Below are 14,715 nucleotides of genomic sequence, written 5' to 3' on the forward strand. Positions count from 1 at the left end.
CTCCTAGTGGCAGTCTGTTTCCTACTCAGAGGTTCCACAGCTCTGTGTCTGGTCCGAGGTGACCAAATTAAAGAGGAGACACGACCAAGAGGAATTGTCCTTGCTGTACAGAGTCGGATCTGAAGCACTGGGTTGCTCCACCCACAGACTCCGATGGCGGCGGCAGTGCTGAGGGACACGCCTCAGGTAAACGCTCGTCCTCCAGGCCCTCACCACCCTCACTCCACAAGACACTAAAGCCCCGAGTGTGGGGCGCTTGCTCCTGTGCCCGCAGCCCAGGCCCCAGTGTCCAGGATGGTGAGGCGGCCATGGGTGGGGGCCTGGGGCTCTGTTTCTGACAGACAGTGTGATGGTGCATGGGAGAGGGTCACAGGTGGAGGGATCAGCAGGTGTATAGGTTTGGAGGTCGGAGGATTCGGGAAACCTATTTCTTTAGGGAACAGAGCATTGAGATTGAGTGGCCCCTGGATTGGCAGGCTCAGGGGGTTGTTTCTTCATTCTGAAGGCCCTGGGAACCATGGGGAATTTCAACAAAGAAGACAAATGAAGTTTTCCAAGAGGATTTTTAAAGGAAGAACAGACTGGAGAGGTTTGATGACAGTGAAGCACAGGGAGACGGAGTCCTTGTGCAGGTCACATAGCCGCTAAGAGTCAGCACTGAGGACTGAACCCCAGAGTTTAGACAGCCTGAGGTCTCTTTGCTCCAGTGGTGAGCAGAGCTATAATGGAGACCAGAGCCCACTGAGCTCCAGCATGGTTGCCTGCCTCCACTGACCTCTGCCCAGTGGTTCCCATAACAGTTGAAGTGCTTTTAGAATCTACACAAGTAAGTGGGGGGGGGTGTCCCAGGGTCTCACTGATCATGACCCTATGCATGTGGTATCTGGGGTTGTGGTATCATGGGACCCTTCACCTGCCATTCTCCCAGCTCTTAGTCTGGGACCCTGGAGAAACGTCAACCGAGGCTGGAGGTTATATGGAGGTGTTCACAATTCCAGAAATTAGTAAAGTCGTCAAGGGCATAGGTACCAGTATGTGCCAGATGCTTGAAGGTGAGGCCAAGCTGGGAATATTCAGGGAAATGTAAGTCTTCTTCTGATGAGAACAGAGTAGGGAGGCAGGACTCAGGCCTGGAATGTCTCCCTGAGAAGTGGGTGTTGATTTTGGAGGTGGTAGGAGCAGTGGGGGAGATTGGGTCATAAGATGGAGGTGAACTTACACATGCCTTAACCTGTTCCATCTAGCTGCAGAAAAGAAAGGTCTAGAAATTTGAGACAGAGTTCAGGATTAGACACACATGGGTGGTGACTGCTTGGTGGATTGGGTGGGGCTTTCTGTCACGTTTAGGAAGGGGAATTCTTGTTCTGGAGGTAATATTATTAACAAATCAGGAAGAAGAGAGTAGGTGTCAATTCTGGGTGTCTTCCTTGGGCACCAGGTTGGAGGAAGTGGTCTCTCAGACATAGGTAAAATGTTTTAAGAGAGGTAGCCATTGAGGGAGGAGAGGATAATCTAGCAGCCACGGTTTCCAAGGGAAGAGTGGACATGAGGTGAATGCAGAGGCCTAGGAGTAACTGAGGCAGGATGACCCTGAGGATGGGGCTGCTGCTTATTCACCATTCTTGACTCACCAGAATTTTGTGGTGACCTTTTGTGGATCCTCCAAGGCTGGTTGATGAGCTTAGGGATGAATAGGACACCTGTGAGTTACTCGGCCTCATGTTACAGGCGGAATTATGACCCCCCCTAAAGTCTTATGTTGAAGTTTTAATCCCCAGTAACTCAGCATGTGACTGTGTTTGGAGATAGGGTTTTTTATTAATATGAACCCTCATCCAACATGTCCAGTGTCCTTGTAATAACAGGAAATTTGGTCTCAGACACAGAAGAAAGACCAAGTTAAGTCACAGGGAAATGACAGCCATCAATAAGCCAAGGATTGAGGCTGTAAACGCAACCAACCCTGCCAACACTTGAACTGTCAGAAAATGAATTTTTGTTGTTTAAGCTAGCCACTATGTGGTACTTTGTTGTGGTAGCCTTAGCAGGAGGTGGGGTCCTGCAGAGGTCTGTAGTAGCAGGGCACTCTCAATGCTGTGTGATGAGTAACGGGGAGACAAATGGAATCCCTGTGGCTGTGGGGATGCACTTATGGCGTGCACAGATGCAAGAGGTGCTAAGAAAGATGTGCACACAGAGTGGGAGCATGAGCTGATGATTCTACATCTTTGGTATTAGGGACTTAAGAGTGCAGGTTGAGTCTACATTTGGTTGTACCTGGCAGGTATGCTCTGGGGTATCCCAGGGATATGGCCTGGCTGGGGGCTGGTGGGGCCCTGCAGGCAGGACCATGAGGAGAGAGTGACATTAGTGGCACCAGGGTCTGGTGTCGCCTCCGATTTGGAGAGCTTGGGAGGAGGGTAAGCATGGGGTAGATGTGTGAATGATGGGTTGTGGGTCCTTGGGAGAGAGGCTTTTTGTGATTTCATCTCTCCCCATCATGGCAGGGTAGTGTGACCTTTGAAGACGTGGTAGTGTACTTCTCCTGGGAGGAGTGGGGGCTCCTTGATGAGGCTCAGAGATGCCTGTACCACGATGTCATGCTGGAGAACTTTGCACTTGTGACCTCACTGGGTAAGGCCCTCACACCCATCCCAGTACCTTGGGCTAGACTCTGATCTTCTCACAATTGAACAGTAGGTTCTGTCTCCTTTCTCAGTTCCCTGGCTGGGTGCTGTGGTCGACAGGGCTGGGCTGAGCGACTTCCCTCTTCTTGAAACTGCAGCCACTGGTGTGCTGCCCCAGTGAGCCTGATGGATCACACCTTACTTGCCCTCTCCCTGGCTGGGTAACTGTCCAGATCCATGGCTCCTGCCCAGGTTTTTCTGTCTCCTTTCTGTTGACATTCTTCCTGTCTGTGCCAGCAGTTGCCATTGATAATACGTTGACTACCTTTGGGGACGATGGGCTTTTTTTTTTTGGCCATGCCCCATGGCTTGTGGGATCTTAGTTCCCCAACCAGGGATTGAACCTGGGCCCTTGGCAGTGAAAGTGCAGAATCCTAACCCCTGGACTGTGAGGGAATTCCCATGGGCTATTCTTATAATATGCAGAATTACTCTGGGCCAATGCTAGTCCATCACCTATCCTGTCATTGCCTTAGGACTCAGGTCCCAGGCAGTTGTTCAACTGGGGTTCAGAAAGAAGAGTGCTGGGATGGACATGACTCCAGCCATGGCGAGATGGGTTCAGAGCAGGTCTCTCTTTGGTGAATGGCAGCTGATGGAGGGCATGACATCAAGACTGTATTCAGATCATATGGAACCTGTCCTGTGTCCACCAGTGTGTTGGTGGTGATGCCAGTAACCACACCTCATTTCTACCTTTCCTTCCTTACTGTGGACACTTCTATAACTTCTGATTCTTCTCTGGGTCCCTGGCTGTCCCCACCTTTCTACTTTCATGTGTCACCTTTTCTCTACTCTTCCCCCTACAATGTTCCCCAAGATTAGGTCCCACATAATGTATTGCAAGGCATGCACATATCATTAAATAGACTGTGAATACCATGTAGTCAGTTGCAACCATATCTTCCTGGGCCTGGATACTTGAACATAGCACTCAAATATCAGCAGCAGCCAAGGCCCTCCTGAAGGGTGTTGGCAGAGAAGTGAATTGGAGATGTTTCTTCCTGTGCTGCATGCCACCCTGACAGCCTCCATCTTGCAAGGGCTCCCTGCTTCTTAGGGCTTTCAGAGTCCCAGTACTGCAAAGCAGCTCTTTCATCAACCTCATATTGAAAACAATCCAATTGCCTCATTCTTTGGTGTGTCTGACACATTTGTGTTGGGGCTGCCCCACCACCACCAAAGACAACATGCATTTCACCAGCATTTCTGTGCTTTCAGGTTGTTGGTATGGAATGGAGGATGAGGAAGCATTTTCTGTGCAGAGTGTTTCTGTAGAACAAATGTCACTGGGCAAGACTCCAACTCCAGATCCATCCATTCAGAAGACTCACCCCTGTGAGAAGTGTGTCATGGCCGGGAGAGACATTTTGTATCTGCCTGAGTACCAAGGATTGCATCCTGGGCAGAAATCATACCCCTGTGAGGCATGTGGAAAACAATTTTGGTTGAGTCCAAACAGTCACCAGCACCAGAAGCACAATGATGAGAAGCCATTCAAAAGGGACATAGATAGGGCCTCATTTGTGACGAGCTACAGGTTCCATGTTTCAGGGAAGACCTTCACCTGCGAAGAAGTCGGGAGGGACTTCCTGGCTATGTTGAATCTTCTTCAGCACCAGGCCACTCTCAAAGGGGCAAAGCCACAGAGCAGCTTCAGGTGTGGGGAGTCCTTTCATAGCGGAAAAAGTCATTACAAGTATAGTGAGTATGAGAAATTGTTCAGCTATGAATACACACTTTTTCAGGATGAGCAACTTCACACTAGAGAAAGTTACTATGACTGTGAGAAACCCTTTAACCAAAGCTCCATCCTTATTAATTGCCAGAGACCTGACACAGGAGCAAGGTCTTATGAGTGCAGTGAATGTGGGAAATCCTTTAGCCAAAGCTACAGACTCATTCAACACCACAGAAGTCACACTGCAGCAAGGCCTTATAAGTGCAATGAATGTGGGAAAGCCTTCAGCTACAAATTAAGACTTGTGCAGCACCTACAAATTCACACTAAAGTGAGGCCTTATGAGTGTGGTGAATGTGGGAAGTCCTTTAGCTACAGCTCCACTCTCATTAAACACCAGAGAGTTCACACTGGAGCAAGGCCTTATAAGTGTGGTGAGTGTGGGAATTCCTTTAGCCAAAGCTCCAACCTCATTCAGCACCAGAAGATTCACAGTGGAGCGAGGCCTTATAAATGTAGTGAATGTGGAAAATCCTTCAGCTACAAATGCAAACTTGTGCAGCACCTGCGAATTCACACTGGAGAAAGGCCTTATGAGTGTGGGGAATGTGGGAAATCCTTTAGCCACAGCTCCACTCTTAATCAACACCAGAGAATTCACACTGGAGCCAGACCATATAAGTGTGACGAGTGTGAGAAATCCTTTAGCCAAAAGTCCAACCTCATTCAGCACCGGAGAGTACACACAGGAGAAAAGCCTTATGAGTGTGGGGAATGTGGGAAGTCCTTTAGTCAAAGCTCCCACATCATTCAACACAGAAAACTTCACACCAGATAACCTCATGAATGCAGTGACTGGGAGAAAATCAGTTACAGCCAATGGTCTGTAATTAAACAAGTTCACAGCCTGGATAAAATTTGTGCAGCAAAGTTGGGAAAACCTTCATCTAAAGGTCTCTGAGACCTACAGGGAACATGGGTTTTCAGTGTACTAGAACTAGAGTGTTTTTGTGAGGGAGCCATCTGCTTGACGTTGAACATTATACAGCTGAGCATCCAGAGTGGGAAGGTTCCCCAGGAGTTCTAGGTTTGTGGAAAGCTTTTAGGATCCTCTTTGCATATTCTACTGCTGGCTCTGTTGCCTGAATTATGTTCCTTCCAGTTTCTGTGGCAGAAGCCTCATCTCTACCACTTAGTAGTTTCCAGGTTCCAGTAGTATGTATGTCCCTTGCAGTGATCAGGGAAGGCAGATGTCTCTGTCCCATTCTCTACAGAACAGCAAGGAGGAGTAATTTTCAAGGGAGGAAGCACCTCTAGTGCCTCTGTGAGAAGTATAAATCAGTTCTCTTTTCCCAAGGATATCACATAATGCTGAGCACTATGTGGGGAAGCTGTTCCCCGGGTACTGCAAAGGAATCACGTGCCTTCACGTCTAGAGTTGGGTTTTCTGGTGTTGGTTGTAAGACAGGGGTGAGGCTGGAACCTAAATTCACACACAGTGTATGTGATTCATATGCACTGGAGGAGGCTGTGGCAGTGAGAGAGGTGTGCCTCTTTTAAACGTGCCTCCACAAATATTCAGTGACTGTGGCTACATTGTGTTGGATGAGGTGTACATGCCATAGCTGTGTTCTTCTTGTAGCTGCAGTCATTGTCAGAGCATATAAAGCTTTGTATATTTGTGTAGCCTCCGGGCTGCTCACTCTAAGGATACTGCTGCATGGAGAAGAAAATGAAAATAGACAGAAGGGAGATCTTGAAGCCCAGAGATACAGTTTTTGTGACCTAGCAGCTGTTCCTGCCAACTCAGAAATGATCTTTATGAATACTTTCTGCCCTGTTGGAGGGCTGCATCCCAAGCTTTCTAAACATCTGGTTATGAAAAAAAATGAATTAGATTTCTATTTAAACAAATTCTTACAAAGGTTTATTGACATATAATTGATTTAAATTGTACAGTGTGGTTAGTTTTGACATAGTGTAAAAACCATGAAACCATTAAAAATAACGCTGATGGTTATCATATCTGTAATTCATAGTTACTTCCCTTGTATTTTTGGCCACACCACACGCTTGTGGGATCAAGCCTGGGTCGTGGCAGTGAAAGCCCAGAATCCTAACCCCTCGGCTACCAGAGAATACACTTTTAAAATCTCTTTCTGCCCTCACAACTACTGATTTACTCTTTCACAGTAAATTAGTTTGTTTCATAGAATTTTGTTTACTTTTTAAAAATTGTTTTCCCTCCATGTTGCATAATTATTTTCTGATTCATAAATCTTTGCTTATGTAAATACTTCATTCTTTTTATAGCTGAGTACTATATCCTGTCTAGATGAACCACAATTTGTTTACCCACTTTTCTGTTTAATGGCCATTTTGGCTTGTTTCCAATTTTCGGCTGTTACAAATAAAGCCTTATGTATATACACAATGGAACGGCACAGGCGATGAAGCCTCTTTGTTTTGTTCATGTTAGGGGTAACGTTGCATCTCGCCACACTATATTACTGAATTATGTAACACATAAACCTCTTCAGAGTCCATTTCTAAGATGTAAGCCTTTCATAGGTCCAATATCAGTGCTCAGACATCCCACTTTAAAGCTTTTGTGTTTCATAAACTCTCTTAACCTATAGGTAGGTAACTATTACATCTCTGAAGTTCCCCAATCATTCCACTAGAGTTTGCAACATGTTTGCAACATTCTATATGTTGTTTGTTGGGTCTCTCAAACTTTAACATGCTGACCACCCCGCCAATTTGAAGAGATTAGGGTGGGCAAGTTGAAGTGTCTTGATGGTGCACATCTGTGGCATTGTTTTTACTACCAGAGCTCCACACAGCCAGGAAACTTTTCAGGTACTGTATGTGCAAGAGTGTGAGGAACTATCCTTCCTACACCCTAATTCCCAACCCTTCTGGTGTAAATTTGCAAAGGAAGGGTGAAACCGTGGAACACCCCCATCCTTCCGTGGACCCTAACAAAGGCAGCATGCTCCCTGCACCCACAACCTCACTGTCGCATGCCCCCAGGGTGCCCCTCCAGGCTCTGTGAATTATGTTCCTCAAGCTTGATAGTTTCGAAGTGCTTCCTACCACCTCTTGCAGTTCTCTTATCATGATCATAGGTAGGAAGCACTTCAAAAAACTAAGATAACTGCGAGGGGTGGCCCAGCCACAGTGTTGGTTGGCCCTGGTGTAGGTATAAGTGTCTTTTCCAGGTAAGCCTTGGGCATTCCCAGCTGAGTCACTACTGCCACTAGGATGGGAACCAGAACATACTAGCCTCAAAAGTGACTGAAAGGAGTGAAAAAACCTGTCACTTCACGTGGTACTAAAAGTATACCCCCTCAGAGAGCACTCCACAACTATAAGCAGAAAAAAATCACAACCTGTATGTAATTTTTTGTAAAGCACAGTAAGTGCACCAAGGGAAATATTTGAACCCTGACTTTTGCAAGACTTTAACTGTAGTGGTAAAGTGGAATAGAATCCGACATAAAAACATAGGAAACTTCTTATGGAATATTTCTATTATTGTCACATTAACAGTATTTTTAATCACCCTAGAATGTTTTCTTTAAAACACTCTTCCTCCCATTAGGTATAAATCCACTTCACTTGGGAAACTTGGAATTTTGATAAATAAACATTTGTTAAAAGAAATATCCCTAAGCCAATCACAATATCTTTGGCAGGATATATAATAAATCGATGACAAAGTTTAACTTCAACTCCATCCGGTGATATCTTTGAATGAGGAGGAAGGGGGATTGGGAAAGTACAAGGGGGAAAAACGTACGTTTTTATATGTTTGCTTTAAAAAGTGCCCTGGGGATTTGATAGATGGATTTAGTCAGCCAGGATTAGCTAGGGGAAAACATCTAATCCCTGAAAACTACTTGGTGTCAGGGAAGAGTCCTCAAAAGATGCTGAGACCTGAGAAGTAACCCCACACATGGCTGTGTTGAATTTCCTTCAGCCCTCAAAGTTTCTTAACTTTCACAGTAGAAACTTGGAAGGGAGAATAAGAAAAAAGCCAGCTTCATGAAACTGGCCCAAAATGGGGGAAATACACATCAAAACATTTATTTGTCGCTTTTGAACACACCTACTTAAAAATCCCTACTGTGTGTGCCACACATTATTGTAAAAAATTTTTTTAATTATGAAAATTAATAAAATTGTTAATAGGATAAAAGTTTCTAAGGAGAAAGGCTGACTTAGAGTAACAAGTGCAGGGGATTGGGCTCTAAATTAAACTTTGGGGGGGGTTGGAAAAAAGCCTCATGTGTAGGGCTTCCCTGGTGACATAGTGGTTGAGAATCTGCCTGCCAATGCAGGGGACACAGGTTCAATCCCTGGTCCGGGAAGATCCCACATGCCAGGGAGCAACTAAGCCCGTGTGCCTCAACTACTGAGCCTGTGAGCCACAACTACTGCACCCACATGCCACAACTACTGAAGCCTGTGCGCCTAACAGCCCCTGCTCCACAGTGAGAGAAGCTACGGCAATGAGAAGCCTGTGCACTGCAAGGAAGAGTAGCCCACGCTTGCCATAACTAGAGAAAGCCCACGCAAAGCAACAAAGACCCAACACACAGCCAAAAAATAAATAAATTTATTATTTTTTAAAAAGCCTCATGGGTAAAGGATGTTCCAAACCCACATTTGATGAAGATGAGGGCATGAGATTTGGGGGGGTGGGAGGAAACACCATAGTAACATGCCTGAGGCCAGAATATACTTTCAGCTGTTCAAGGAAAAGAAGGCCAGTGCAGAGGTCAGAGATGTCACTGGGCCACAGATAAGACACTGTTCCACTGCAAGGATTCAGATTTCGAAGAAAAGAGTTATATTTTTGGCTGGGGTCATCGTACTTTGAGAGCACATCCTGTCAAAGGGAAGCACACAATAGGGAGCCCAGCTCACGAACCGTTAAACGCAGTAAGGAGCGAATTGCCAAGGAGAAGAGAGGGATGCCCCCTTACCCAGAGGTGGTTCAATAGGCCCTGTGGCAGCACCGCCAGCCGCGCACCCGGGAGTTACGCCCCACAGCAACGGATCGTCAAGCAACGCTCAGAGAGGCATAGCCCCAGGAGGAAGCCGGGTCCACAAGTGAGTTCAAGCTGTGAGTGACCACCAGAATCCGCAATTCACGTGAATTTTCTCAGTTAGGGGCGTTGTTCATAACTTCACCAGCAGAGGGACCCCGCCGCCAAGAGTCAGACAAACTTCGTTGGCGGGGAACCCCCACCCCCGCCCAACCCTAGAGGCTGCGGGTCAGGAGGTGCGAGGAGACCTCTGAGGAATCATAGCGTTTGAAGCCAGGGTGTGCAGCACGACCTTAGGAACCAGCCGAACAGCCCACAGTCGCCCACGAGTTCCCGCCTCCCCCGCGACGCAGAGCGCACACTGCCCGCCGGCCACAGTGTCCTGGCTGCGGGAGGGAGAGGTGGGGCGGTGTCCACCTACCGGAACCTCACGCGAGCCCACTGCCTAGACCGTGGGGCCCTCCGTGGGCCTGCCCGCACAGCCTAGTCTGGCCCGGTTCCCACCTCCAGACCCGGGAGACCCGCTCCAGCTCCCCTCAGCAGCCGGAGCAGCCCCGGCGGAGGCTGGTCGTTCTGGCCGGGCGGCCGCGGCCTCTTCCCCGTTAGTCTGCAGGTACAATCTCCGGAGGAAGCACGAGGCGCGCCCGGCCGGCAGAACCGGGACGATCCCGCCAGTCCCGCCGGCCTCCCGGAACTCGTCTGCAGGCACCGCGGCCGAATCCCATCCCCTGAAGATGTTGCCCGAGCTCCGGAAGGGAAGGGACAATATAAACGTGGCTGCCAAATGGCGCCCGACAACCGGCGCCAAAGTCAGCGGGGCGGATTCGTATCCCGGACCGACGAGGGCGCACCGCCGGCCCCCCGGGGTGCTGGAACTAGTCCAGGCCTACCTCGGAGCGCATCTCTCAGCCTGGGACCGTCACTCGGGCTGCCCAGAATGGCACCAGCGAGTTCCCAGGAGGACTTAGAAAAATTCTGCAGCAGGCAGTGCACACCGAAAACCATACAAAGATTCATGGAGAACAACGGGTGAAATTTTTTTTTTTCCTTTTTTTGGCTGAGCCGTGTGGCTTTGCGATCTTAGTTCCCGGATCAGGGGGATGAGCCCACGTCCTTGGCAATAAAAGTGCCGAGTCCTAGTCACAGGACTGCCAGGGACTGCCCGAATATTTTAATTCTATCATTTTTAGCAGAGGTCTTTCTAAAGCAAAAAAAAAAAAAAAAAAAAAGCTCAGAAGACATGAAGGAAATAATTTATAACTTGACCACATAGAAGTTTAAACAAAATCTGTCTCTGCATTGACCATAACAAAGTTCAAAGACAAAAAATGGATGTGGGGAACACTGGTGCTAATGTACATCGAGTGATAAGAATACTGATTTCATCATTACTTACCATAAAAAACAGGGGAGGATTAATAGCCTTTTACTAAATAAACTTCCAGCATATCTGTACAATGCAACAGTATGAAAGAGAGAGACTGTGTGTGTTTGAAATGAGGTTAGTGTTGATGGTGAACTGTTCCATGAAATTTTTTTTTAAGGTGTAGAATTTCCTTTGGTTTGGTTTTGTGTGTGTGTGTGTTTTAAGTACATGTATTTCTATTTTAAAAGATAGATGGACAGGCAAAGGAACTAGAACCTCTACAGCAATTTCAAAATCCAAGAATAAAGTTGCCCATAATTTAAAGCTTATTTATAGAGCTGATAGAGACCATGTGATGTTTGCAGTTAGACACGTTGATCAATGGAACAAAGCAGAGATTCAAACAAATATGCCTAAGCCCAAGTGATTTTTGGCAAATGTGCAAAAGCAATTCACTGGAGAAAAAATGGCTTCTCTATGATATGGGCAATCGAACATCCACAACAAAACACAAAAGCAAGCATGCAAGCAAACAAAAAAACCTTAACCTAAACACCTTAACTTCACACCTCCTACAAACAAATTCAAAATGGATCACTCACGTTAATGTAAAATTTAACACTAGAACACACTTCAGAGGAAAATATTCCAAGAAAAAAAAATGGGTATCTAGGGTCGGGCAAAGAGATTTTAAAATCTGACACCAGAAGTGTGATCCATAAAAAGAAATAGAGACATTGGAAATTTTCAAAATTAAAAACCTAGGCTGTGAAACACCTGAAGAGGATGAAAGGACCAAGGACTGAAGCAGGGCGAAAACATAAGCAAACCACACATCAGATATGAATATGAAAGAACTCTCAAAACTATTATCTTTTTAAAAAATATCCAAATACAAAATAGACAAAACACAGAACAGGCATTTCACCCAAGAGGAAGAGATATGATTGGATGGCAAATAAGCACGTAAAAAGATATGAGGCATTTCCTGGGAATGCAAGTGAAAATCATAGCGAGATACCTGGACACATCCATCAGAACGCCTTAAACAACATACAGAACGGTAATAAAATGCTGATGAGGTAGAGGAGAAACCCAGTCATTCACCCATACTGGTGGTAATGTAAAATGGTACAGTCACTGTGGAAAACACTGTGGTGGCTTCCAAACACACAAATAACAAAAAACAAAAAGCTTTGCAAGTACTGTACAATCCAGAAACTCAACCCCCAGTCAAATAAAAATAGATTGTCGAGTAAAAGATTGACTCAGCAGGTCTAGAATGTTCAGAACCAGCACATTCCAAAGAAACGTCGGGCCTTGCCTGGCTCCTGGGAAGCCCTTGGAATGCCTGATGAATGTCCTTATTTAGTTAGGGACTTGGATAGTTGAGACTAACAGTGTGATTTATGGCAGGGGCCTTGGGCCACGCGGTATCAGTTTGAGCTCCAGGAAGTCAGCTTTATGGGGTCCTGTGAGTCCTTCTAGGGAGCAAAGCATCAAATCGGAGGGTGGTCTGGAGGACGCCACCTATTCCCCCGCCGGACAACACTTATGTTCACGAAAAATCCTAGACTTGAATGGTCTCAGCCCCTCTGTTCATCAGAGCCCCAAACTGGAAACAACATGGATTCCTTCAAGGAGTGACTGGTTACAGAAATGGTTGGTGGCAGGAGTAGTCGTGGAAATAGAAGTGTTTGGATATACATAGCGAAGGAAGATTGGACAGGACTGGACAATGGGTTGTATGACATGGGGACATACAAGATGAGGAAACGCTTCTGGAGTTTGGAAAAGACTCACTACGTGAACAGTGGTAAAATCCATTCAGACAGGGGGAAGTCTGGGGCGTGGCCAGGGTAAAGAAGAAGCAGAACAAGATTTTAAGGTTGGACCACTTTTAATATGTCATTTCTGTGAGGTATCCAAGTCAGAAAACCAACTAGGTGGTTGTACATCTAATTCTGGAAAGAGTTGAAATATGGGGTTTATAAGCATAGTTCTTAATGCCTGAGAAATGGACTAGACCACTCAGAGGTTATTTATTTTTTTAATCATATCGGTAATAGACTGTAGGGCCCAACGTGGAGCAACAGACGTGCTTCAAGTTAACACCCATGCAGAGGAGCCTATGCTGGTAAACAGTGCTGTGGAGGAGCATCAAGGAAGGTAGTAGTGAAATGAGAAACCTCTGGTTGTCAGGAGCCAGAGATAACAGCATTCCAAGAAACCAAGATAAGTGAGCCACTTACCTGAACTGCTTTGAAGGAAACCAGGACATGTCACCCCAAAATATCACCCACTGTTTAGCACATCAATTATTTTGAATTCCAGGCACTTATGACACAGCAGATGCAGGAAGGATGCTCTGACACTACTTTTTCTTCCTGAGAGCAGGAGATCAAACTCTCATGTGAAAGGTACCCTCCCTGTACCAGGAGGAAGACATTCTTAATCACCAGAGACAGGAAATGTGAGTGGGAGAATTGGGGACTGAGCAGTTTGTACCAACAAAACCTGACTAATCTCATGCCTATCTTCCTAGTTCACTTCTTCACTGTAAACTTCCCACAGCCCAGACCCCTTTGTCTTGTCAATTCTTCACAAATTGATAGTCTAAAAGATATAAAAGCTTCCTGTTCTTGTCACATCTTTGGGTCTTCGATCTCTCATGAAATCTCCCATGTACATGTAAACATTTAATAAAATGTGTGTGCTCTTCTATTAATCTGTCTTTTGTCAGTTTCAACCTTAGGCCCAGTCAGAGACCCTAAAAAGAGGGAAGAGGAGAATTTTCCCTTCCCTACAGCTGTTAGAATGTCCAGTAAGGTGGTAAATGGAAAGTGAGCATTAGATGTTCACCAAAGAAGTCACTGGTGTCCATGGCAAAAGAGAGCGGTATTTGGAGCCATCTGGTGGGAAACTGTGTATACAGTGAAATAAAGAGCAGATGTCAGGTGAAGATATTGAAAGGTTATATGTTAAACAGGCAAGTGTTCACAAAAGTTCAACTCTTTATTGTTTGTTTTTTTAAAGAGCAGTTTGGGTTCAGAGCAAAACTGGAGTACAGTTTATTACAATATGCCCCCTCCTCTGCCATCGCTGATTCCCACCAACCCCACAAATAAGACAGAGAGAGAGAGTGACCTCAGAGCCTTCCCCTTCTCTACTATCCTATCAACATTCCACATCAGTGTGTTGACTCTACATGCATTAGGGTTCACTCTTGATGTACATTTTGTGGGTTTTGACCAATCTATCTCACCATTATAGTATCATAGAGAATAACTTCCATCTTAAAAATCTTGTGCTCTCCCTATTCACCCCCACCCCCAACCGCCAACCCCCTACAACGCCTCGCAACACACTGATCTCTCTACCCTCTCCAAACTTTTGCCTTTTCTGTAATGTCATACATAGTTGGAGCCATAAGGTATGTAACCTCTTCAAATTGCCTTCTTTCAGTGAGTAATATGCATTTAAGGTTCCCCTTCTGTCGCCTCACAGTTCCATAGCTCGCTCACTTCTTTTTAGCACCAAATAATTCCTTTGCATGAATGTATCCATCTGTGTCCGTTCAACTCCTGAGTGACATCTCGGTTGCCTCCCAGTCCTGGTAGCTATGAAAAATGCCACCGTTAATGTCCACGTGCAGGTTTCTGCTGTTTTTGGCGGCGGCGGGTGTGTGTGTATATATGTATATATATATATATATGTATATATATATATATATATTTAAGTGTCTGTAGCTCAAAACAAGACTAGTTCCTCCTACATTTATGTCTTTTACCTCATGTTTGACTTTTGACAGAAAGAGGGACATTTTTCTGAAACGATGGGGCTGGGGAGGCTGAAGTATAAGATGGGTGCAGGCCCATGCATATTCCTTTCTTATGTGGTGGGAAGATGACTCTTGCTGTTTGA

General features: G+C 45.9%; 1 protein-coding gene across 1 annotated transcript; it reads left to right on the top strand.

Moving 5' to 3' along the window:
* Nucleotides 1–39: 39 nt before the first annotated feature.
* Nucleotides 40–6,802, top strand: LOC111170052 (zinc finger protein 418). The gene is made up of 3 exons (XM_022564864.3): nucleotides 40–186; nucleotides 2,508–2,634; nucleotides 3,909–6,802. The coding sequence occupies exons 1-3, from the start codon at nucleotides 154–156 to the stop codon at nucleotides 5,204–5,206; spliced, it is 1,458 nt and encodes a 485-aa protein (XP_022420572.1). The 5' UTR covers nucleotides 40–153; the 3' UTR covers nucleotides 5,207–6,802.
* Nucleotides 6,803–14,715: the final 7,913 nt, after the last annotated feature.

The sequence above is a fragment of the Delphinapterus leucas genome, chromosome 20 (genome assembly GCF_059928025.1).
Source record: "Delphinapterus leucas isolate spDelLeu-1000000601 "Yukka" chromosome 20, BTC_Dleu_Yukka2, whole genome shotgun sequence".
NCBI classification, from domain to species: Eukaryota; Metazoa; Chordata; class Mammalia; order Artiodactyla; family Monodontidae; genus Delphinapterus; species Delphinapterus leucas.